Source organism: Cygnus atratus, chromosome 9 (assembly GCF_013377495.2).
Source record: "Cygnus atratus isolate AKBS03 ecotype Queensland, Australia chromosome 9, CAtr_DNAZoo_HiC_assembly, whole genome shotgun sequence".
NCBI classification, from domain to species: Eukaryota; Metazoa; Chordata; class Aves; order Anseriformes; family Anatidae; genus Cygnus; species Cygnus atratus.
In genome coordinates, this window is record NC_066370.1 from 19223219 (window position 1) to 19250079 (window position 26861).

At 45.2% G+C, this 26861-nt stretch overlaps 1 protein-coding gene across 5 annotated transcripts in view; it reads right to left on the reverse strand.

Moving 5' to 3' along the window:
• Positions 1-339: 339 nt before the first annotated feature.
• Positions 340-26861, reverse strand: part of KCNMB2 (potassium calcium-activated channel subfamily M regulatory beta subunit 2) — a 129118-nt gene continuing 102596 nt past the window's right edge. For 2 of the 5 annotated variants that reach the window (XM_050712508.1, XM_035557237.2), the window contains 4 exons: positions 14676-14786; positions 8293-8463; positions 5705-5900; positions 340-1607 (listed from right to left, as the gene is read on the reverse strand). In XM_050712508.1, the coding sequence (XP_050568465.1) occupies positions 1323-1607; positions 5705-5900; positions 8293-8463; positions 14676-14786 (763 nt within the window). In that variant the 3' untranslated portion in view covers positions 340-1322. The remainder of the gene's footprint in view (positions 1608-5704; positions 5901-8292; positions 8464-14675; positions 14787-26861) is intronic. The other 3 variants (XM_035557238.2, XM_035557240.2, XM_035557239.2) reach the window with 3 other exon arrangements.

A 26861-nucleotide genomic window follows, 5' to 3' on the forward strand; every position in this document is an offset into this window, starting at 1 on the left:
TTTCACCTGGGCATTTTAAATCAAAATTCACTTCAGCCAGAACTGCATTCTGAGTTAAGGTCAGGAGAGATTTCCAGAAGTACTATGATTATTATCTAACCATTCAATTAATGGAGCCATAGAATTGGATGAGATTTTTGTCATTTCAGATGTCACAGCAATAGGGACCTTTGACTGCAACAACATCATGAATATTGGATAAGATCCTGCAGTGCCACTCCTCCATGTTATGATCTTATCCAAGGCTGAAGGTTATGAATACAAGTTATATTGTTCACTTTTCGGTTGGTAAAAACAGAAAAAAACCACCCCATAATCAAGTTCCAATACACAACTAGATATAATATAGCTTTTCTTTATGTATATATATATATATATATATCTGTATATATATCAAGTAAAAAAATCTAAAAGAGTTGGAAGTAAAAAATGAAAAAATAGCTGATTGTGTTTTTTTTTTTCTTTACAGTGATATGGTAGCAAATACAAGACAAATGAGTAATAAATCTTTACATAAGGTGTTCTGGTCCCATCTCCATCAGTAGGGCTCAGATTGGAGTAGAAAATGGAACAAGATGATGTTGTTGTTGTTGTGGGTTTTTTTTTTTTTTGGCTACAGCTTCTGCAGATAACAAAGATGCTGTTGGTAAGACAGAAGAAAGTTATAGCACTAAATAAAATAAAACCACAAAGTGTTTTGCAAAAGACCTTAAACACCATAGGGTAAAATTTACTTCTGAACTGGGGGAGCTAACACAAAGCATCACCAAGTCCTATTTAGGCTGTTAATACTGCATGCTTATCCTGTCCCGAAGATATGTCCATTTTGTGCCACCTAACAATAGAAAAACCTCTGGTGTTTCTATGCTATTCTTTTTTCCCTGCAGCCAATAATAAAAAAGCAAAACCACAAATCCATTGAATGGACTGAGCCAGAGGTGAGACCTCAGTGATGCACAAGTCATTTGCTGCCCTTTGTCCAGGGTGGATTTCCCCAGAATCCCTTATAGTGAAAAAGTCAATTGACTGAGCTTGGCAAATGGTCACACTGAGCCCAATTTTGGCTGTAGAAAGGAAAGAAGTACTAGTCTCAGCATAAAACAAGATCATATAGACGGTCGACACAAAACAGTATTTTTTTCGGTTGTCTGCATAATAATAATATCATGTTTGCATATAGAACAGCTTTTGCATTATTGCTCTACTTATAAGAATATAGTAAGGAACTTAGAACAGACTTGCACATTACAAACTTAAGGTTCTTTGGTGAAGAATGAGAAAACAGTATTTTAGCGGTAATCGAATCTCCAAAGTTTTCATTCTTATCTGTTGATCCTTTGGATTCTCTCACAGAGGAGGGAAAGGTATTGAGTCAGCTTTACCATCGCGACGATGGCAACACCACCGATCATCATGCAGGTGGGCCAGAAGAGGGAGTGAAACAACACATTAGAGCTGTATAGTTTGGTCAATATTACATTCTTCTGAGAGCCTTCAGGGTCATAGAAGCAGGAGAAGCGTTGGTACTTTCGGAAGTTTTCCATCACAACATTCACCAGCGACAGGGATTCTTCATAATTCTTGCCACACTTGGGTATATACGAACACTGGGAAGAAATCAGAGGGAGAAAAACACATCTTCAAACCAGATACTATGTCTGTTTTCAGGTGACAAACAGGAGAATTCCAAGATAATTATGCTTTTCAAAAGAAACGTAATGCTATTAAGTGAATAATACATTTATCCCAGACAAAACTCACTATTATGTACATCTAAGGAATTTCCCATTGGAGAACCTCCAAGTGCTGTACAAACATTAGTGCTTTAATCTGCACAGCGGCCTCATAGATAGGTGAATATATTATTATTGCTAATTTACACATGCAAAAATGGAACTGATGAAGCACCTCTTCATCTTAAGTGGTGTGTGTATTCTTGCAGTGAGATGGGTAATTGACTCGCTGTAAATATGAATCTGGTAGATTGGACCTCACTTGCGTTGGATTAACATGGTCTTAGGCACAGGCGTTCTCTCACAGAGGGAAGGGCCCCAAAAGACCTTAATACAAATCTTCCCTTAGGGACGATGTCTCAGTTACGAACAAATGGAAAGTCTAGGATAAAATAGATTTTCCTAGGGATGTGGCAGAAGGCTTCCATTCAGCCTCTTGCTGGAGACCAGCCACTGGGGTGGCCCTTGGGCTGTTGCTTAACTTGCTCATGGGTCCTGCCACACTCCCCTGCCGCACTGCCGATCTTACTTGTATGGGGTGATAATTAAATTTAGATAATTTAATGAACGGAAGTAATTTTTTTGGAGGGAAAAGACATCTTGATTAAAGTAATGCGACCCATGGGTTTTTATTGTTTTAATGTATAAACTTTACAAATGTCCCTCAGTTCTTTTTCATGACTATGCTGTGACTTTTCATAACATACTGAGACAAATCTCTAGTCCTAATAATGATCAAAAGATTAAGCTCATAACAGGATTTGATTGATTCATTGGCAGGTTTATTAGCCCAGAATATGATTTGAAGCACGGCAAGAAGATTGTCTGGTGTTAGCAGACTGGAGCATTAATGGTAGAGCATGTCAGCCTGCCATTATGAATATTTCATAGAGCTCTAGAAATTAGAGATGGAAAATATCAGAGCAGTAATATCTCATCCATCTTCCTGCTGGTGCAGGACTGCTCCCCCCTGGATATTCTCTTGCACTCTGTTCAGATTTGTCTTAAATTTCCAAAGCCACAAGCCCTCTTCCAGTGCCTATGACTCTTCAATACATCAGAATCTAATAAGTAGGGGATTTTTTTCAGTGAAGCTGTGCCTCATTTTCTTTTACTGAATTATATGCTGTCACTGTCTTAGCAGTATTTCCAGCTCTGATGTTTAGGTGGTGGGTGTTTGTTGTTGTTTTGTTTTGTTTTTTGTTTTGTTTTTCAAATTTGGTGCTAGACATTTTTGTTTCTTGAAGTCCCAACTGTTACTGTCCTGAGGGAAGAAACTGAGTGAGGACTTGGCCGCTTTTGCCAAGCTCTTCCCTCTTGACAGAAAACAGCAGGCATGTAAAAGCCCAAACGTTGACAGATTCCTGGACTCCAAGTCTGCAGAAACGTCCCAAGAGTGCAGTGGGGAGGTTCTGCAAGTCCTGGCTTCCTGCAAGCTGGACTATTTTCCAGACGCTTTTGGAGGAGACCTGATGCAGAAGCAGAACTTGAGCTGCTGCCTCCTGCACCCGATGGGCCGGAGCCACCAGCTGTGTTGGGCTGGTTGGGCTGACTGTGCCAAGAGGGTTTGGAAATACGAAGCCATGGAAGTCAGTTGTGCAAGGGAGGTTGATGTGTTTTGTCTCTCAGCCCAGGCTCCTTGTGCCAAAAGCATCTCTCCCAGTGCTACAGCCTCCTGTGTGCTCTCCGAGATATGGGTGCCCTTCACTCCATGTGCTAGTGGCCTTGTCCCAGTTCCCTTGAGCATTGTGTAGGTGACTGGCAGGCAAGAAGGCAGACGCTGGTAATGGGATGCTTGGAATGTTTCCTTTGTTTCGGTCATCATTTAGTTTTCTCTGATGCCTGGCAGGGAGTTTTGTGTCTATCACTCTTACTCTGTATCTGTGAATGTAGCCTACTAACTCTATGCTCTTTTATTACACTTCTGCATTGTCGAACACCTGGGAACCTGCAAACATGGAAGTAAACCTTGTCTGTGTCTCTGCCTCAAGTAAGGATTCTGTGACACAACGTGAGAAAAGTGGCTCTTGTGTTACTTGCGATCTGATCACAAGAAGCATGCCCTGGGTAGTTATAAAGAAAACTTATATTTCCAGCCCTACTTTTCTAATTTAAAGGATTGGTCAGTCTGTACAAGCTGTCTACCTGTGGACATGTCCAGTCCAAAGCTCTGCTCAATGAAGAGCTGCTCAGGGACTTATCCAGTCACAATGTGAGTATCTCCAGGGATGGAGACCACACAACATCTCTGCGCAAGCTGGAGGCAGTGGTTTTTAAGTCAATGAAGTTGACTCCTGCAGCAGGAGGCACCGGCTCTCCTCAAATTTTGGCTCTCGGACAGGTGCAGCTGCTGCCTGCAGCCTGCTTGGTATCGCGCGTATGGAGCACTGCAGAGATGGGCTGTGCTGGTCTGAAACCTGGAGGCTCTGCTGATCCCAGCCAGGCACGACAAGCCAGGTAGTTTACAGCTGTTGAGAACTTGCATTCAAAACTGCATTTGGATTCAGGTCACACAGTCAGCAGCAGCATATCAGGAAAAGCTGGGAATCCTCCCGAGAGCAGAGCTTAACCTGTAAAACAACCTTGGGCTGGAGGAGTATTAACTGTGCCTACGTTAAATTAGGAAGAGGAGGTGGCTGGGGGAATTTCAAAGTCTGTTTTCAGCAAACAAAAATCATCAATAACAGAATATGAAGATTTATGCTGAACTTGCTGATTTATTTGAATCCAGTGGAGCACAGAGACTGATCTGATCTGTTTTAATCAAATCACAGCATGAGCATCACTGGATTTTATTTCTGCCCCAGCAGAAATTTGGGTCTGTCCCGGCCTGCAAGTTCCAGGGAACGAGCTGAGTGTGCCTCATTTCTGCACCGACGCCAAACTGGGCTGGGATGCACTGCTGCGTTTCACACTTCAGATCCAGAGGACTTCGTCTCTCAGCCACAGGAGCTAATTATCCAGCAGAACAACCGGCCCCGTGCAACCACTCTGTGCTTTGACTCATTTTAATATCACTTCATCTTAATATACAGAAGTAATTTGGTCTCCCGAACTGCTGCCATAAATAGAAACACAATAGGTTACGTTGTCGGCAGCCTGACAATGGGGCTCAGCCTTTGTGGGCTGCGGTTTGCCGAGCGCCTGTAGTTTGGGGTTCGGTGACCTTGGATAGCAAAGCAGTCAGTGCAGGTCTGGTACTTGCAAACCTACTGCCTGAGCTGCATCCCAGCTCACTGCAGCCTGCAGACCTCAGTACCCAGGCGCTGTAGGGACAAAGAAGGGGTGGTGGGGAGAGGGCATCCTGCCAGCCTCGCCGCGGTGGCTGGAGGGATGCTGGCCGTGCATCTGCTGCCTTCACCGCAGGCGCCAGGCGGGAGCTGTCTCCGTCCCACCTGGGCTGAGTCACGCTGGGTTTCGCAGTCGTTGAAGCAGAGAAAGGAATTCTTCTGTGAAATATGTTTTTGTTTCAACGTCTGGAATTGGGGAAATTGTGCAAGAAAGATGGGCTGGCTTCTTAGTCTTTTATTTTTATGCTATGTCTTTTCTCCTGACAGTCTCTCCTCTGTAAACTTTCAACATCTTTGCGCCGCCGACAGGGATAAGTGCTGTGCCACAGCCCCAGCAACACAGCCGACCTCAGCAGAGACTGCCAGGGTTCAGGGTTTGTCACCAGAAATGCAGACGGAGTCACATCTGCTGTCGGGAACGGGGCTCTTGTCTCCCTCTGCCATCTTGCCTGGCCCCGCAGTAATGAGGCCGTTCCTATTCTCCTGCCCCCCTGGGACCACCACCCCATGTGGGATGAGCTGTGCTCTGTCCGGGCTCTGATTTCTGCTTTCTCTGCTCTGTACTTACCAGGGAAGCAGGAGCTGGAAGCGTTATATCGCTTTAAAGCAGGGAATGGATATAACATAACTTGCAGCCCTGCAGAAACCCACTTAGGAAGAAATTTCATTCCGTGCTCCTACCTCAGAATTAATTTTCATTGTTTCTTCGTTGTGGTAGAGCAGAAGCTTCTGGCCGGAAGCAGTGAGATTGACGTACACCTGGAGGCAGGGGTACTGAGAGATTTTCCAGCAGTCTGGACCGCAGCTGAATGAGCAGTTGAAGCTTTCTGTGATGGATGCATTGAGAAGTGAGCACTGAGCCTCTTCCGTCCAGACGCTAAGCAGACAAAAGGAGATGTTAGAGCATGGCAAGAATGGGCAATAAGTGCTAACTGCATCTCAGCCTTTCCATCAGGGATATCCCCGGGGCACCTTGCAGGCTGATGGGACACACTGTGGGGCTTTGAGCAAAGGTTGGGCTTTCTCATGTCACACATCACAGACAGAGGGTATTATTCTGCAGTCCCTAACGTTTGTGCTTTTGGCACAAAATACCTGATTCGCTTACTTCTATGTGTAAATGAAAAGGGAACTCTTAGTCTGGAGAAGGTATATCTGAGATCAAAGGGAATCAGCAGAGAAGGAAATGGAGCAGCCTGCCCTGGGGAGAGCAACTTCATGACGGGGCACTGTGAACCAAGACTCGATAGTTAACCACAAAGTCCAGCTCAGCTAAAAGTGGGGGACCACTTTGCATTCCTGGGGTGCGGATATCCATGTGCACAAGCCCCCAGTAGCACACAAGTGGTACTGCTTGCAGCTCTACCAGCAGGAAAGCTTTTCTGGTAGCAGCTTGCCTGCTTTTCAGTAAGTTAAATCTCCTGATGTAGTCGTTCTGGGGGGACTTCAGCTTACCTCAAATTCACTAGAGGTTAAAACTGGCATGAGGGAGCCTGGGTATGTACTGCCACTGTTCACCTGGGTTTCTTGTATATATTTAAGAGCCTATGGCTGTATTTTCCTTAGGGAGGAGAGTGCAACCTGTCCCTAGCCACAGCCAGGAGGAAGCCGAGGTCTGCTTGCCCCGTGCTGAAGCCTGCAAAAGGCTTTCAGTGATAAGTGATTGCCAAGATTGCTGACTAATTCTCTTGGTATTTCATTTTGGCAGTAATTACGCTTGTATATTCTGTTTTACATTTTTATTAAATTATGCTATGATTTCTGGAGGGAAATCAGATGAAAGGTTTCCTTTTTTTTTTTTTTTTTTTTTTGTTCTTCCCAGGAAGTATTCTGCTGGACGGGTATTGCTGTCTGCAAAGCAGAATAGCCCCTAAGGAGATCTGGCTGCACCGAGAGACGTGACAGCACAGGGTAGCCTTCATTTCCTCACTTTAACCTTTGTGACTGCTGTTTTATTCATGTATGGGGAGGATAAACTAACACCTACCTACAACAGACTTGTGAAGTTGGAATATGTGGTACTTTGTAGGTGCTTTGGTATCTTCTGGCAATTTTTCACATAGATTGTAATATAAATCATCTTTCCACATGAGCAGTTTTGACCTTAACAGCCTCTACAATTGACCCTGGTATTGCTAAAAGGTCTGGGAGAGCGATTTGGAAATGCAAATACTCTTAGATACTTAAAAGGGCTTGATCCCTATCTTCGAAAACCTAAACTTTGCCTGGATTTAAAAAGGGACAAATACCTTTATCACACAACTAAGATGCTGAAAATCAGTACACTTTATCTTCATGCATTGTGTTTTTTTTTTTTTCCTTCTCAGGGCAGGGTCAAGAAGGAATATTTTCCTGCAGATGCACCATTAGAATGGAGGATATTCATAACAGTTAATTTCAGGCACTTATTGTGCATATCTAAATATGAAGCCTGCTGGGGATAAGCCAGCATGTGCCAGGTATTGGCCACTACCTCAGCGTGGGTTTGGGCATGACAGACCAGCCTTTTGATCCGCAATTATACATTTTTCATTCTCCTAACTTTGCTGATCAGGGCAGAAAAAACATAGTTGACAGTCTTATTACAGTCTAGGCTGAATTTTAAATAGGGCTGGTGCTTGAAAACCGCTTTCAAATACTGCTAATGAATTACAGGCCAAACTTTCTGCTCTGTACCAGAGAAGAAAGCCAGAGAAAGCTTCAGAAAAATTAAGTACAGAGCAGTAATGATGAAAGATGATCCTTCACTTTCAGCAAATTACTCTATTTTGGGAGGATTTCACTTGTTGACGTGAAAGCAGTAACCTACACGGAAAACTACATGCTCGAAAGCAGCTGGATTTCTTTCCCAAATAGATTCTTCATTTTTCATTTGCAAATGCGTTGTTTCTTGAGGCAGCTAAATATTTTTGCTGCTCTCTCCAGAGTTTGCCTGGGCTTTGCACCAACAGCCGCTGCAAGGCTTACAGAGCTCAGCAGGCTGCAAGCCAGCTGATGTGGATATTATAGATATGTTAAACTGTGGCAAGTCTAAGGCTTATGGATCAAGATTTCGTCAAACAGGGATCTAATACTTCCCTTGCTTATGCTGGCATTGCTCAGCTTGCTTTTCACTGTAGTTATGCGTAATTTATACTGGGGTAAGGAAATGCAGAATCTGACTTACGTTGACCAAAGGATAAATTATAATAAAACTAGTTAAAAGAATAATCAACGGTAAGTCAGCTGGAACAGAGCGTGGGAGGTCAGGGCAACTGTAATGAAATTACCTTTGCATGTAAGACTGCAGCAGGGTGATTCCCAGGAGAAAGTACATCATGATAGAGCACACCATCATGGCCAACCCGAGGAGTATGGCTCGGTCTTCTCCGGCTTTTAGGGCTGTGACTGTTTTCCTTTTGTCCAGTAGATCGTGATCCCTGATTTTTTGGTAAATATTTCTGAGGTTGAAAATAATACATTCTTATGTGAAGTTCATATTTAATCAATGAGCCCTCTGTGGGGTGGGCAGTTCCACCTCCATACCCATCTTGTGGGTGAGAAAGGCTTAAGGGTCCTCAGGTGTCCATTTTCAATGGATTCACTCTGACCTGGTGGAAATTTATTCATCTCCAAAACAAATTACAGCCGTTTCTGAAAAGGTAAAAACCTCTTATTGCAAATATAAAGATTAGACACTTGTGCCAGCTCAGTAAATCCTTCTTTGGTGCAGCTTCATTGGCTCAGTATAATTCTACTGTGGATGAATTTGACCTCTCAATGCCAATTTAGGCCACTAGAAGATATTTAATTATAGGAGGTGTCTTTTCTTCCGTTCAGTATAGTAACAGGTCTTATGTTACCATATGTAGGAAATAGCCTGAAGAAAGTAGTCACTGATTTTTTATGAAAGGACAGTGTTCTTTCTTGATTCCCTACAGGTTAGTGGAAATTTTCCACCCTATGTGTGACTCAAAGCTCATGAAACACTATGGGGATTTTGCAATTGATTTCTGTGGGTTTTTTTGATCGGGAGCTTATTTACTTTATTTTAAAAATTGTTTTCTGGAAGACCTGTTACTCATTACATTGAAAACCCTCACAGAAAATTATTCACTAAAGCTATTTGTTCTGGGATTAAAAAAAGAAGATACAACAAACCATTCCCCCTTCAGCAGAGTCCTTTCCATTTTCTAACCATAAGTCCTTCTTTCATCTCCGAGCCTTTGATGATTCAATGGGTCATGAGGACACAATGGTGAAGAAGGAAATATTTGAGTACATTTCAAACACACTCAAACTTTGTGGGTTTAAAATGTACTTACAGACCTGAGGCTGGTCAAAATCTCCTGTGTTTTCTGTTACGGTTCTTTTGAATCATCCAGGCAGCACCCGAAGCATGTGAACCGCACGCCTCTGAGCCCTGGCACCACCATAACATGGACATAGAGGTACACGTGGAAGAAGTTCCTCTTCTACTGTCTGCAAAATGGCAGGTGAGCAACATCAACATCACTTTGGGCTCTAGCAAACCCACCACTCTTTTAAGCTGAAACCACCAAGTTTCACGCAACCGTGGAAAAAAGCACCGTGTGACAGACCAACCATGTAATTTACATCCACTAATAGGGACAAAGAAATAGAGTTAAGACAGATGCAAAATCATACATAAGCACAGTAGAAACAAGGAAAAAAAGTTCAATCATAATCTCCTTGAAGCTGGAATTGAATTTGTGTTTAGATGATGAGTCATAGCCAGGCAAAACACATATGGTGTGGGGTTTTACAGCAAAAATTGTGCTTCGGTGCTAGTGCAGTCAAATAGTCTCCCATACCTATGACCCCCTGAAGTTTCTTCGTCCTACTGTAATTTACATCTTTAGCTGTCCATGGTTTCTCTTCAAAACCATCCTTTAAAGCTTGTTAGTGTTTTTCTAGTTGGAAATGAAATGGTAATTCAGCCTGTCAAAATTTTCCCTGGTGCTGGGGAGAAAAATATATTGTGAACTGGTAGATGCCGCTGCCTTCAAAGAAGTGATGTAGAGTAATAATCTAATGTTACTTTTCTATTATTATTTATCAAACTGTATTTAACTCTGAGAGCTGCTATTAGGATTTGCATTGCTCCCAAATGGAAGTCGGCAGGAAGGAAGAAATTGTCATGCAGTTCCAGAACATTACCTGATCACACAGCATAACTCATGTCTGCGTGTAGACACAGAGCACAGTGCCATCACTCACTGATGTCACCAGAACAGCTAAGACATAAAAAGGGTCACTGGTGGACAATTCAAAAACAAATAGCTAATTGAGAATGGTTGCAAATACTTCTGATGTATTTGATCCTTCTGACGTAGAATGAGAGGTAGAAAAAGAGGGACTGAAGGGTTCATTGTAGAGGTGAACTCTCTGGCAGGTGATGAGCAAAGAGGATGGTGTGTGGTCCCCGCCTGCCTCATGGTTTCCCACACTTCTTGGCCATGTATATAGAGCTCAGTAAAGCTCTGTCTATTGGGCTATGCTTGGAGCAGTCATTTGGTTGCCCTGTTGCAAATATTTGTTGTTCAAAACCCTGAACAACAGAAAAGCAGCAGTCTGGTACACCTTGCTGAGGGCGTTTCTGTCTGGCATCCCTGCCAGAAGCCGGTCTGGTGCCACATGCTGAGGTGTGCGGTGGCATTGCGTGGCACACCAGCCCTGATGCTGTGCAGGAGAAACACTGCCTGACCACCCCTCCTCCTCCTCCCACTCCTGATGGCTCTGGGCAGGGAGCAAACTGCTTCCTGTGACACCAGGAACATCAGCTATTACCTGGCTGCACATTTTGTACTACAGAGCCCTGGCTTTGGGGACACGATAGGGTACGTACAACATTTTGCCACTAGCAGAGCAGCCTCAGCATTGCCTAAGCTGGCGCAGCAGCTATGGTATCTGCCCGTGTGCTTGCTGCTCTGTGGGGAGGGGAGGACTTTGAGTACATGTGAACTTGTGGCACAGCCCAGGGACCTCTCCCTGCTCGGTGAGCCAGAAAGGTGCCGTGCTCAGCCGGCTGATTCTGCACCCCAGGGCTGCGCAGCCACAATTAGCTGACAGCTGCCCCGCGTACACACACAGCACTGCACCCCGACACTGCGCATCTCGGGGACTCCATCGAATACTTGCGATTACGTGTGACAACGCCCCAAATAGGACACTGGTGTGGGTGGGGGTGCAGTTTGTTTTTAAAGCAGTGCCAGCTGTCAGAGCACAGCTTCTGCAAAGACATTTAATGGAAAGCAATCCTCCAAGGACGAAAGGTCTTTGCTGTCCTCATCATTTCCAAACTGAAGTTCTCCCCTGCTAAATCTCCGTGTTCCTTTTGCCAAATTGCTCACAGGATATGGGCTGGCTGCTCTACCCTGGTTCAGCTGCCAGAGAGGAAACCTCAGCCGTGACCGTGCCTGCCGGGGACAGAGCAGAGATTTCCCTCTCCGTGTCACCTCCCACAGTAGCAGAGCAGGGATCCCTCTGAAGGATGTTCGGTTGGTCCTTCTGTGCCGTCCAGACAAAGGGAGGGGAAGGACCTGTGTGAGGGATTCTGGCAGCCTGGGTTACGTTATTCAGCCCAAACACCAGACCACCACGGAGAACTATAGTGCTGGTCTGAGCCAGCCAGCCTTCTTAAAGAAGTTCTACACCTGCAAAGTTGCTCATATTTGCTGCAGCCAAGACCTTCCTTTGCCATCATGGGGGACATGAGCTTTTAGCACTAACTTACATAAAGGATGAAACTTGCCACATGCTCCCCATGTGCTCTGTGGGTTGCTGGGGCAGGACTGCTCTGCAGCCCCAGGGATGCGATGGATTTATTTGTGTTTATTAGGAAAGGTCCTAAGGGTTCGCAGCCAGGCGCTGTCACGTAGAGCAGGAGGGGGCTGAGGTAAGGCTTCTCCAGTAAAGCAGTTCTCATTTCACTCCCAAATGGGTAGATCTAAGCACGCTGCAAAGGCAATCCAGGTTCTTCCCTGGAAATCTAGAATAACCAGGCACCTGCAATTACTTTATTTTTCAGAAGATATGAAAATATGAATTACCTGCACTCAAATTTCTTCCCTTCCAAATGGGCCACAGTGCAGATGCTAAGGAAGATGCTGCCTCTGTCAGCGCAGAGCTGCTGTGGGGTTGGCAGGCGGGATACCTGCCTGCTTGCATTATTCAGAGTGACTTTGAATTCACATTTACCACACTGATATCACAGTTAGTATGCAGAAGTCACTCAAATTACCTCATGTTGAGATGTCTGCTGATATAAGAAATCCTTGAATGCAAAACTCAAAAAAATCCTGTTTGTTACCTACAGAATTCCAGTGCTCAGAGGCTTTTCTGCTCAGAAGCTAATTTCTTTACATTTTTCTTTACTGGGTATATTTAGCTGCACCGATTTTTGTTGTTAGAGCTATGGCAACATGCGATCTCCCTGGAGCTCTTACACAAATCTCCATGGTGGTTGTGGAAGGATTCCTACCGGTAAGAACAGATTTCACTCACTTAATTCCCTTCCTTGTCCCCACCAAACCAGACCAAACCGAACCACACCAAAGCAGTGCTCTGGTTTTCCAGTCTTACAGTGCTGTGGAAAGCATAATGGACAGCAGAGAAAGAATGAGGGCTTGGTTAGGTTTCCAAAGCCTCGAAAGTGGCAGATGGGGAACAGCAGATTTCTAAAACAGAGCAACGAATATAACTTTTGGCCTTGGTCCTACAGAAGCAGATGCTGGTGAGACACCTCCCACTCAGGAGGAGACGATTCCCCCGCAGCAAGGACCCATTGCTGCAGCAGGCTATTATTAAGGTTTGCTGCTACGAAAGTTTGCTGCCCCAGCTGACAATCTTCCCATCTGAAGCTTAAAGAGCACAGAATTCCTAGGAAAGGATTGCTTAGGGGATGTTATTTGTCTAAAATGCACTGCCTGTTTGGTACAGTGATGCTGTCGGTGACCTTACATGTGTTAAAATTGCTGCCAGACACTAGCAAATGAGTCCCTCCCGTCAGCAACACTTGCTCCACATTCACACCTCTCTTCTGCAGCCCTGAGGCTACGGTCAGCACTCTCCTATTCCCATTTTCGCTTCTCCCCCTTCCCTCCTCCATTTTATCTATCACTCACAGGGTATGGACAGTCCCTCCTGATGGCTTGACAAGGTACCTGAAATAGCCAAGGCCAGCGTGTAGGTACAGGGGTGCTGCTCCCACCTCTGCAGGCAGGCGGGGTGAGCTCTGCCCAGGGTCTGAGCAGACCAGATGCTGGCCAGCCCTGCTTAGCACAGCGCTCAGCCCAAGTCAACAAGCCCTGCTGGAAGGCATGCTAGGAGCTGAAGGCTGTGCTAATCAGGAGCACGTGGCTCCTGGCCAGCCCATCCTGTGGGCAGATATCTCCTGCAAGTGCCTAGCCTTGGACCATCCCATCCATGTCTGTGTATTCACACAGAAGAACATTAGCCTGGGGAAAATGCAGTTGCAGGAGACCTGCAGAAATGCAAGAGGCAGTTAGAGAGCCAGCTACAACCGAAAGTCCATGGAAACCTACTGCCAAGCCCAGGTCCTCCAGATATCTCTTTGGGATCAGAGTATCCAATGCTGAGCACCTATGTGGCCTTTGCAGCAGAGTTCAGCAAATTGGCTAATTCTCCAAAGGAACCCTGCATCCTGAGGGCAGCTCTGGTGCCTGAACTCACCAGCCCATTTTCCCAAGCAGATGCCAGCAGTAATATCTCATTAGAAAAACTGAGGAGTGTGTTTTGCTAATTGGCACTGTAGATGCACTGACCTCTGCTTTTGTTTCACTGGAGTCTGATTTTTTGTGATTGCTTCTAGCAGTGACTGCAAGGAGAATTGAAGGAGAGGAGGCAAGGGAGAAGGGGGAAAGAAAAGAAAGGGAAATGCGTCCAGTTGTGACAAGACAAGCTGTCCAGCAAATCTTACTACAAAGGAGAGAGATTTTGGAAGGATGAGTCTGAGCATTACTGACAATTGTTCTTTCATCAGTGATATTTAACTTCCTTCATTCCCAACTGAGTGTTGCTTTGTCTGAAGACTTAAAACCTCTCCTTCCCTTTCCTTCTCTTCTGTGCGATTCTCTGCCCCCCGGGAGACCCAGTAATTCGTTTATTCCTCTGTCTTGTCAGCCTATTTCATCCAGCAACACCACTGAAGTGGGCTGGCACTCTCCCAGTAGCCAGCTCCCTTTCCACCTGCTTGTCATCACCCATCTGTTGTGCAGTGCCTTGCACACATGCTCGCCCTCACGTGTGTGCACAGGAACAGGAAACGTCTCCGAGAGCTGGATGCATCGCCCAGATGTGGAACAGACACGGCTCGGGGAGAGGGGGCTGTGAGCGGCGGCAGGAGGGGGGTGTGCACTCTGTGGGCTCCTGGCTGGAAGCGGGACACCTGCGAAAGGCATAGAGCTGTGGCTGCAAACTGTGCCTGGGGATTGGTGTGCCATAAAATGTGCAATGTGTGTGTGCCGGCCTCAGAGATGGACCTCAGAGAGGAGCTGGGGGGAGCAAGGGATAAGAGGATGCACCCTTTGCATCCCTCCTCCCTCCCCCTGCCACCACCGAAGAGCAGTGACAGGTCACACTCCTAGAGATTCAAAACCCATCAGAGACAACCAGCATCGATGCCATTTACCTTTTCTCATCATGTCTGTAAGATGTAGAGCTCCGGCCACTGGTCCAAATAAACATTTTAAAGGGTTGCCCAGTGTTGTTTTTGCTTGCTGCAGTGGGACGATGGAAGGACCTGGGGGAAGAGGGATAGTTTTTGTCACAGCCCATGCAAAGCAGCAGTCCAAGTTACTTCCAGTGTGCCAAATCCCCTGTGGCTGTGCCCAGCGTGCTTTGAAGATGGACCATTCGTTAACGTGAGGTGAGATGTGAAATAATGGGGATGGCAGAGCAGTGGTGGAAATGAAGGACAAATCTTGTAAGCCCTTCCTTCCTGTAATAACTGCAGTTTAGAAGGTGAAATAGCATCTATCAGCCACCAGCTAAGAAGTGTTTTTATGGTGATCACAGCCAGAAATGTGTTGTGTGTCCTTGGGTCTAATCCTCACGCTGCTGTTTCTGCACTGAGCAGGAGGGTGCAGAGCAGCTGTCCGAGGGCTGGAGGCCACATCGGACGTTGGACTGAGACCTCTCCCAGGCTAAGCCCCAAGGATTCCTAGTGCTGGGAAATAAAATTATATATTTATCACTGCTCCCTTGAGGGTATCACATGTGAGCTGCCCTGAGGAAAGCCCAACTGGCTGTGCTGCCACAGCCCCAGTTCTCCTGGAGCCAGCCAGAGGTGGTGGTGAACACTACCAGAGAGTCTGTTCTTATTTAAGCAAAGCTTGGGCATGCATTAGAAGTAACCAACAGCTTCTGCTGCCTGCCTGAGTTTGCAGAGCTTCCTGGGCAGGGAGGGAGCAGATTCACAAACTCCAGAGTAAATCGCAGGAGAGGGCCTGTCCCACCGAGGGGGTGCCAGCGGAGGAAGGGGACTGTCCTTCTTCCCCCCGGGGTCAGCGTAATTTCAGACACTCCTCATAGTGCCAGTGCCTTGCAGCAGTCCCTATGTGATTGCGTTAATGCTGCCCGCTTCATTAACTGGGCAATCCAAGCTAACGGTCACTGTTTAGCACACAATTGCATCCCTAATCTTGTGTAAAATCCTAACACTGATGGCATCACGGCAGCCACTCCAGAGGCCAGAAGTGACTGGAGTCTGTGCTTCCTTTAGGTGAGGGTTAGCTCTGAGGTAAAAGCCTTTTTTACCTCAAAAAAAGCCGAAGGCCCTCCTTTGAAGACCTTTGAAAGTCTTGTAATGTAGAATAGCTACAGCCTACTTGACTGACTCCTCCTGGGGAATACTCCCACAGGGCAGTTTACCAGCAAGCTGCTGTACTTGGTGTGACTTCTGTGTACAGTTAGATTCAGGACACTGGGTTTGACCCTGGGCTTTCTGCTCAGTTTTGCCTGAACAAGGTTGTTTCCTTCATTATTTACCCTGTGTGGCCTCAACACATTTGTCTCTTGGCATCATTGCCACAGAGACAGTCAAGAAGGCCAAGCTTTGGATTTTACAAAACACACCTTGTTCTTGGCACTGGGGGTCTGTCCTGAATAAATGCACAGTGCTTGAGGGAGAGGCTCTGAGTACAAACTGCACAACTCCTATGAACACATTTACACCCATGCCCAGGGCACTTCACTGCTCTGGGCTGGCTTGGGAGCACCTCAAAGGACCCATGACACCGACATCTCTGCCAGGGCTGACCCATCTTCTCTCATCTTCTCCCAGTCTTGTCTTCTTCTTGAACACTATCTTCTGGTGAATTTTATGGACCTCACTAGAAAACCTGACAAAGTTTCCACTAAGGAGTATCAGCATGTCTCCCACCACCAGCAGCAAACACCTGAGGCCTGTGGTGTGAAGAGAACCTGCTGGGGCAGGGCCTGCTTCAAATTGCTCCAAAAGAGACCTAATTCTGAGGGTGAAGCTCAAAATCCTTAACAGGTACTTTGGGCATTATATTGTGATCTGCGTGCCCTAAATCCACTTGTCTGTGGCCGTAGCAGAAGAACAGTCGGAGTAGACTAAGAGAGACAGCAATAAGCTAACTCATAAAAGAAATGTATCTACATTAGCAGACGACAGTTACCACTTAGGGAACATTTAACGCCCTGGCAGCAACAACACTAAATCGTGAAGCAGCAACAGCAATATCAAACAGTGTATTTCTGCCCTGTGACCAGACCTTGACGTACCGCGAGCTAATGGCACGGTGCAGGACAGAGGGATATAAATAGCCCTTCTCGTTGGAGCATCTCCGGAGCTCCGGCTCTACAACCTGACTAATCCAACTGGATCCAACTGGCAGGTGACCTTGAATTCGGGTTCCTCGTTACATGAAGGGAAAAAATGGACAGTGGGGAGCTGGTGTGAATGTACTGACAAATGTTTAGGAAGACTGATCACTAATGATGCTGCATTAATGAATACACCTCTATTTCTAGACCTTTTTCTAAATCTCCCCTGAGCTCGGAGCTGAGATCTCCACCTAGATTTTGAGCTGAAGGTTAATGTCTGGGACCCAGGGTGGTCTTGCTGGGCTCCAAGGGGACAGACATGGCTAAAGGAGGCTCCATGTCCAAAGGACGAGAAGAATGGGGCTGCCAGTGACAAGTCATCACATGGGGATGCAGCTCAGCTATGGGCAAAATACAGGTGCATTTGGTTTTGTTTTTAAAGGCAAAATTTCTTTTAACTTTAGGCACAGAGGCTGCTGAGACTGGTCCAAAGTCTCCCAGGAACTCCGTGGTAGGCTTAGTGGAGAAAATAGCCTGAAAGAGGGTGGGCGGTCACCTCTCCCCTGGTGAGGAGGGTGGACATGTGCAGATCCCCATGTCAGAGAGCAAAGGCAGAGCCCTGCTTCGTGCAGTGCCAAGTCCCATCAGCAGGGTTGCCCTCTCCAGCTCCAGCTATGTGCCTCAGCTTCACACGCTTCTGGAAAAGACCTGATCTGAGAAGTACATGGCTTTTAAATATCCCCGAAGAGATGTTTCATTTGAGGAAAGCAGTGCTAAAACCCTGGCGGTGTGTGTGGGTAGGAGCACACAGAGGGGAACAGGGAGGGCACCAACTGCCCTCAGGAAGCCACAACAGAGAAGGGGATCAGAGGAGCGACATGGCTGGGGAGAGAGGTGAGGACAGAGAGCGATAAACAGCTGCAAGGCAGCACCCAGAGGAACAGCACAAACAGCCAGGGCAGCTATCGCAGGAGCGGTTTTTCTCCCACCTAATTCCCTGAGAGGGTCAATCATCTTTTATCTCCTTTGAGCCAGTCCCCATGCCATCGAGAGCACCGGCCGGAACAAAGCAAAGGCAGAGGCGATGCTGAAACGGCTGTCCATTGGGAACTGAATGCTCTGGCACTATTTATTTTTGAGTCCACATTTGGATTAGCTGTAAAGAGCTGTGTGGATAAGCAAGCAGGCAATTACAGCTGGGACGTGCTGCTCATGAATGGAAACGGCTCCAATCTGCTCAGGACATATTGAAATTCTAATTCAGTTAGATTCCTTTAGTTACAGTGCTCATCGCAGATACTAAAAGAGATGGGATTAAAAAATAAATACAACTCTTATGCTGCCTTTGGTCTGCCTTCTCTGCTCTCCTTTCCCCCCCCACCTCGCCTCCTCTATTTTAGCTGTTGTTTGACTTTATTTTCTGTGGCTAAATACAGCAGTCTGCACTTAGTAGCTTGTCAATTTTTACTAGGCTCTAGCAGCTTGCAGCGGGCTGAACGTGTTCACTGCTGACGGGTGGGCAGTTGGTGTGAATACCAGACCACCACCGAGGTTTCACATATCACATCTTACTAAAGACCATTACCAAGAGATGTTTTTATTATTGCAAAAGTGCAGGTGTGAAACCAAGGCACAGGGGATGTGCAGGCAAAGGGGATGATTTGCACAAGCACTTAATTGACTTGTCCCTGGCTCAGAGCAGTGCACAAGCCCACCAGACCATGCTGCCTCCCTGGTGAGCAGGTTGGCTTTCTGCTTTAGATGTAGGTGTAAAGCTGTTTCGCCTTTGTAGGCAGCTGCTATTGCACTGGGTTTGTGCAGGTAAGTCAAGAAAAATCTGATCCAAAACAGTGGCCAAAGAAGAGGACCAGGAGTGCTGGACCAGCACTGACAATGTGACCCGGCAATTCAAGCATGCTATTTAACTCTGAGCTGCCTGATTTTCCCTGGCTGTCATTGAAAGACGTATTAAATCTGCTGGCATATGCAAAGACCAGTTAGCTGAATCTAAGTGTCTGAGATCGCCAGATGGGAGGAACAAGAGGAATGTGAGCTCAATCCCCCTGCTCACACTAATGGTGTCTTGGACCTGCTAGAGGACCTCTGGACACAGACATATGTTCACAGTCAGGCTGGGAATAGTACCGATCACATTAGTGTGTAAACCTGGTTATCACATACACCGAGTAGAAATGACTTGTCTTGCTCAAGACTAAGAAATGATCTTGATGAGGAAAGGCAGATTTAATAACCCCATCCTACAGAAACGAGGCATGGAGACGTGAAGTAAGCACCTCTGTGGTAAATCAAAGAACCCAGTTCAGAGCTCATGAGTATGTTTCCTCTTTGTCTTAGTACAAAATGGTAAATTCTGCAGTGTAAATACCCTGTGGTGATTTCTCACCCTTTCAGAACCTAGACTTCATTATCTGAAGCCCTTTGGTATTTGAATACAATCAGCTGTTGCAACCAACTTTTCTGATGGATTCATGTGCAGAGATCAAATCCAGCCTGGGGAGCAAGCCTGGCAGAAAGTTAGAAATGAAATGGGCTACAATAAGGCAGAGGATTAGAAAGTTAGGGAACACAACATAAGAGATAATAATGATGTGCACACACGAGAGAATAGGAACAGCTTCATTTCGCAGAAAAGTAGTCACAATATCTACCAAAATAGTTGTATGAAGTGGATGGGAAATCTGGGGGAGTCAAGTGAGTCAAATGACTACAGAGACAAGGCTGATGAGCTGGGCTTAGTATGGTGCGACACCAGTCTATTAGGTAAAAATCAGTGTAAGCACTAAATCACCTGTTTTGTGGATGAGTTCAGCACATGATACACTGGAAGGTACAAATGCGGACTTAGCCTCCCTAAAAAACTAATACCTTGAGAGCTTATGAATCTCTATATAGACGTGTTTTTGTAATATACTTTTTAGCATAAAACCAATTTTTCTTGAGAGTCAGGAAAAAAGATAATGAGAAAGAACAAAAGCAAAGTCTCTATAAGGGAGAACAATGTGCATATGCCTTCTATGCAGTTTTGAGACAACAAAGGGAACAAAACCTCTGCAGTCCTCTGAGGCCAGCAGAGCACTCTGAACAGTGAAAGGGCCATGTCTCCAAAACAAAAGCCCAATGTATTTTGGTCTCATAACTGGTCTAGAATGAAAACAATGGCAGGAGCAGGCACAGATACTTTCATTCCTCATATGCCAATAATCTATATTAATTACAGCAAGCATCCAGCTTCGAGCTATGTCACTGCAGTGCTATTAATGTTGAAGAGTATTGAGTTTCTAAGGAGGTGAATGTCTTTTTCTCTCCCTAATCATGATTACTTGGCTTAGTACTTGGGCTAAGCTTTTATTTAACCAAGATAAATGGATATTTCCAAAACCAGTGAGTTAACAGTATGCATCACATTATTACTCTCTTTTCAGATTTCTTGCCTTGTATGCTATTTTACGCAGCTGCTATACACAAATAACAATAAGAATAGGAAGGAGGAGCTGTGCAGAATTCCATATGGATTAAAGATTGAAAAATAAATAAATCTGGTTTTGACCCATTACTTCCCCATTCTATGCTAGCATTTCCCCTCAATCAATGTAACATAACTATATTATTTTCTTCTATAATTTCCCTCTCTTGAAACATGAGTGCCCACACCACATTTCTGCAGACACCACCAGCCTAGCTGACTAATATTGTGTTGCTTTCTATTTGGAATCCCTTTTTATCATTTAAGCTTATGTGCCAATGCTGTAGGTTAACATTCAGAAGAGCAGATGGGGGAATTAGAGGCAAAACTTCTGTCAATGATAACTGGGTTTCCATGCTTCATTTCCCTCAGGGCATGGGGAATGTTTTCCTTTTCAACAGTGCTGGGCAAAACTGCCCTAAGGAACTCGTGGTAGCAAGACCGGGCTCTGGCAACACATTGAAATAATCAGGATTTTCAGTTGTGGGATTTTCAGAATGTGTGGGATATGTCTGTGTTTTCTACTTTTAGGGAAACTTGACAATTGTCTCTTAATTTTCACCATTTTTGATGTTTTTATGAAATTTACTGCTTCTACCTTTCCTAAGAATCCCTGAGCCCCAGTAACCAAGTGAATTACATTCAATCAAAATGAAGAAAAGCTGTATTTTCAAATTGACCTTGAAATCTTGTAGGTCATTCCCATCTCCTGTGGGATACAGCTGGTGTGTATCTCATTATAATTGCATAGCATAGCACCTTTTTTTTTCTTTTTTTTTTTTGTTAAGTTTAACCAAAAATGTTTGTCATAAATGGGTATTCTAAAGATCCTGTTTGCTACTAAAAGCTAGTATTTGAATTCCTAAATTTATTTAGATCAATTTAAGCAAAAATGCTTGGGGGAAAGGTTGCTAAGCTATCAGTTAATACACTGCAGTTGACCTGAGCTGGCCCTGCTGCAACACTTGTGTGCCTCACTGTAATACAGCATAGCAGGTAAATAAAAGCTGATTGTCTTCCTCCTAATGTGTTCAGAAGGCTTTTCTCCTATATTAATTTGATAGTAGTAATCCAATTACAGAAAACATCATCAGAAGCTGTTGTAACATGGATTGCATTTTTATTTTATGCGTTGCAAAATGTTAACTTTCACCCCCCTCCTGCTTCTCTCCCTTACATTGGAAATGCTGTTGTGAATTCCCCGTCTCAGCAGTTTTGTTTTGAAAGCTGATATACAAGCTTAATGAAGTCTATCATTTCAATGCTCTTTGATATGCACTTCAGAAGAGACTGGATACTGGATTCTCTTCCTATTTACAGCCAGATCAGGAGCGAAATGCAGAAGCAAGCACAGGGTAGGGCAATGGCACAGAACTTCTCAGTGCCAGAGCAAACACTTTTCTTCAGTTTGTTATGTTCCCTTGGGACCACATTAGTCCAGTCCCCAGCTGGACCAGTGTCAGATGTTGTTTAAGACACGCTCTCCTTAAATTGGAAGGAAGTTCCAATATTTAAATAAAACCCCTCCTGAAAGAACGCTCAAAAACTCAATTTTGACCTTCATGAAAACCAAAAAAGAGATTTTCAGTGTCTGTAAGGATTTAAAATTGATGTGGAACATTTTGTCCAGTAGAAACTTCTTGAATTCTTCATAGTGTATGTATTTATTTTTATCTTTTGCCACAATGGCAATTCAAGTCAAATATTCAATCGAAGGTGAGCATTTTATCACCTTTCTGCTCTGATGTCTGAGTCAGATACTTAAAAAGTAACACCAGCAGCTCTGCAAGTAGTGGATGGATAAAGAACAGGTAAATCAACCTTTTGTACTATATCTCAGGGAACGTTTTCATCTTTTTTTCTTTATCCTGGTGAAGCCATTTACTATCAGACCACGTCGCTATCAAAAGCGGTCTGCAACTGGCACCGCACAGCTATCGGAAAACATTGCTACTTGAGTAGTTTTGGCTGCCAGAGCGCTCCCAGTCAGACCAGTCTGCTGGTGGGATGTTCTGGCTGGTGGCAGGAGCCTTGCTACCAAATGTTTTCTGACTGGCAACAGGCAATTTGCTTCTTCCTCAAGTGCAGAGAAAAGCAGTATCTGTTTAATCTAGAAGGTAGAAAGGTGGAGCAGACTTAGAAAGATCATTGCCCAGCACCTTTCCACAGCTTCCCTTTATACCCACAGAAACGTTTTTCTTCACCACTGCCCTGAAAGCTCCCACCTTGCTCATCGCTGCTGGAGCAGCACTGCTTTTGGTAGCCAGGTCCTTCTGGGGCTTTCTGGTCCCAAGCTAGGCAGGACGTGAAGGTCACCACAGGGTGACAGAAGATGTTTGTCCAGCTCACTGCTACCACCAGTCCTACCAGAGGACGCACCACCAGTGTTAAGGTGAAGGACTCAGTCTGAGACAGCACACCTGGTTCTGCTTCTGTAGGTTTTGATGCACAAAATAAATTCCCGTGAGGTATGCAGGTACTGGGCATTGGCTACTGAGCAAAGATATCCACATGTGTTCTTATCTGTGTCCCTGCTCTTACTCTGTGCCCCTTGCAGTAAACACAAACCAGTCAACTGACCCAGAAAGTCCATTTGGCTCCAGGAGTGCCCTGGCCCACCTTTCTGGTCACCTCCGAAAGAGCATTGCCCCAAGCATCACCTTGGCAGCACTGGGAGGAGTGCCAGCAAGTGCAATAAATAACTGATAGTATTTCCTACAGCATCTGTACTGTCACTTCCATGGAAAACACAGAGTTGATCTAGGAGGACTTAACTGGGGAGCTGTAACACAATCATGGTGAAAAGCAGCACTGGAAGACCGCCCGTGGATTTCAGCAGATCAGATTCCCCGTAGTTAAACTAAATGTCATCACACCGTATGCGGCTGCTGATTTCAGGTTTGCTAATTTGTAAAACAATGTGAAGAACATGCTGCAGTTGTGAGCGGAGCAGCTGAATTATAGGTACTTACGCAGCACAGTAGGGATATGAATTCTGTTTATTACACAAACCTGCCTCTATAATTAATAGAAATAGTAACATTTTCTTGCTCTGCTTTCATTAATTCAGACTGATAGCTTTGGAAGATTGGATTGGATTAGGAATTGCTTTTTTTTTGGAAGAACAGGAAAGAACCACAGGACTTTCTTGGCTTTTTCGCATCAGTCGTGATCTCCTTCATTGTGCAAAGAGCAAAATTACTAGCAATGCCCTGTTGTTTGTAACAGACCATCTGTCACCATAATTGTAGCTTTATTTTGTTTTTCCCATACTTCAGGGGGAAAAGACTTAAACTTCCCCAGCTGCCTGTCTGCACTGAACATTATGAAATGTATTTTAAAACCTTGAGAAACAGCCACATTCAGTCCAAACCCTGCATAAACCCCAACAGCTCTCCACTAACATTGGCATCTTCTGATTAAAACTGGCTTCAGGGTTTACCTAACAAGCTGCAAATGATATAAACAGCCATGACTCCTTCAATGGGGGTTTTATAGGCCTTTCCCTCTCATTTAGGAGGCCTAAACATACCAAGGTTTCAAATTGTGCTTTATTTATCTCAGTGGTATGGCACAATAAGCACTGTTGATACTTTATTGTGGTGGATAGGAGGGCATGGCATGAAGCAGAGCTGACACATGAGTTGGTTTAGCCATTGCTGGCAACAAACAAAATATAGCACAGGCTTCAGGCCGGGTTTATTTTAAAATTTGGGACTTTTTAGGGACTGGAAGCAGGGACTGTTTGGAAAGGTGGCGTGAAAGCTGGACTGCTGCTGAGGGGCAGTGGGCTTCACCTCACCTGGTGGAAAACTTTGTCCCAGCACAGCTGGCAGCCTCATCCCTGTCGGGGTCAGAGGCACAGGAATAGGTATGTCAGAGAAGACTTATTTTCCCAATGGTTCATTGAAAAAATATTAATCTTAATAGCTTTCTGACATGAAGTACATAGCGACCACTGAGCTGCTCTAAGGAGGACCTTTTATTGATACAACTCTGTAGCCAAGTGTAATGCAATTAAATGAGTGGATTTCATTACGTATATTGACAGGGTGTCACTGATGATTTCCATTCCCCCTATTATTGCTATAAATAAAGTCATGCCATAATCAGAAAATATGAATGTGCTAAGACCTCCATTAATTCTTCCCCATACTAATCTAAGAGCTGGGCAGATGTTTATTAATACCTTGTTACACTGCATTCATCAGCTGTTACCAAGAATAGAAAGGCTGAGACCTGATCTCATGCTGAAGGTTAAATAAGAGCAGATCTGCCTAAATCTAGACTTCTGATTGACTTTTTGACAGTATTTTCGTTCCCTATCTAAATATCGTTTAAACTTTTAACCTCTCTTTCTCTCTCTCTCCCTCCCAATGTGCTGTGGACCACACCTGAAGCCCAGTGGCGTTCCCCTCCCTGCAGCATGGAGTTCAGCAGTCCTTTGGCTGCATTCCGACGTCTCTTGATTTCAGTGGAGCTTAAGGACAGTAGCCTGTGACCTGCCCTCTGTTTCTCCTTTCTGGAAGGTATTTAAGGAGCAGCAGTGCCAGGTGTGAGCCCAGGTCCACCCCATTCAGAGCTAGGCCCTGGCTGATGCCTGCTGATGGGTGCTCAGGGATGGCTCTGAGGAACAGAAGGTATGGATGGACCTGTGCTGAGCTGTGGTGGTGCTGTGACCGACCGGTGGGATCTCACACACCCTTCTGGGTCCCTGTTGTTGGCAGGTTTTGGAGCTGGTTTGTCCTCTGGCCGAAGCCATCTCCCATTGTCACCTGCACTGGCTCCTCTGCAAAAGCACCTTCACGATTTAATTACTTTCTCTGTGAAAGTTCTTTTTTCCTCCTTCAAATCTTAAAGAAGGAAATCTTGACTTCTTTGAAATCTCGTGCTCTTTAACCTAAGGTCCCTCCCTGATCTTCTCCTCCTTCCCTAGTTCTCTAGCTCTTTCTTTCTCTTCCCACTCTCCATTCTTCCTCACTACCTGGGCCTGCTGGCTCGGCGCTGACTGCCAGGGCCAGGGCAGCTCGGAGCCTCTCACACTGCCTTTGGTGGGGCTGCACTGCCTTGTACCAGCAAAGCAACTGTCCTGTGGCCTCTGCAGTCGCTGCAGATGCTCTCCTCTTGTGTGCAATGTCTGTGCCTATGCGGCCGTATCAAGGGAGCTCTGAGCTTCGGGCTGCTGCCAGCCTTCCCGGTGTGCTCAGGCTGCCTGTGGGGGAAGGAGGTGCTTGATTTCTGGGATAAGCCGACTGAAGTACAAACAATGCTGATTCACATCAGGCGTTCACTGAAACAAAACATAAGATACATGTCTGTCTTACTGCATTGGGGCTGCAGTGGATCCAATTTCCTTATTTTAGGAAAAGTTTGAATCTTGCTGGCAAAACTCAGTGAACTTTTCCTGGACCCAGCGTCCCAGGCTATTTTTTTTCCCCAGCTCATAATTATTGTAATTTTTTGCAAGCTCATTGTATTTTCAGGTACACTAATATGGATGAGATGAAATTGTACATGTCTTGTGATCTTTTCTCCCCTGATTACTGGCCTGTTTCAGTTCCTCATTTAAAGCCAAAGGATGGCTGTTCCCATGACTGGCCTTTATTTTTGGGGGTAAGATCTAATGCACTAAAATGGGTGAGGCAGCTCTTGGTCTGAACCTGTCTTGATGTTTTTGGCTGGGCAGCACTTGAAACAAAACTAGAGCATGTTGTGAGCTGTCCGGGGCTGGGGCTGGCCTTTCATTGCTGCTACACCCAGCACCAAGCACCTGGGGGGTTTTGGTCTTCATCAGGCCTCAAAGAAAAATTTGATTAAGAATGTTTTCAAGCTAGGCTGTCCACACTACTGCGGAGGATAGGCATGACCCAACGCCTATCCTATAGTCATCCATCCAAATCCTGGATCAATGATCTGGCTGATAAGTACTTTGAAATACAAGTGGTGGTGGCCAGCCCAACCTACTGCCCCCATCCCATCCCATCCTGTCCTGTCCCATCCCGTCCCATCCCATCCCATCTTCAGAGATAACAAAAGCAGATGGAAAAGTGTTCATAAAAATGACAGGGTCCATGTCAAAACTTCCGTTGATCTTGGGAAACAAGAAGGTGGGTGCAAAATTAAGACTGCCTGAACCTGCAAAACATGTGTATGCAGATACCCATGCTGCTCCTGTACTCTCTCCTGGCTTGATTTCAATAACAATACTCAGACCTTGCTTTATATAAATTAATTTGAAAGTTCTGTAGAAAAATCAAATCAAATCAAAAATCTTATGTTGCTTCCACCACTTTTAGCCCCTGCCCATCTCCTTTGAGTTGGATGCTGCTTGTCTATTATCTTGTCTGCCACCTCTGAAATTACCCACTTACTTTTTGCACTCTCTTTCCCTTTCTCGGAATTGCATCCGCAGAAATGTACATAAACACCTATTCTTCGGGTCAGCATTTCAGTTAGTTTTAAATTGTACATTTCTATTTCCTGGGTCTTTACTTATTTATTATTAGTTATACTGAGTCTTCTTCTGAGTGTTTGCATTGA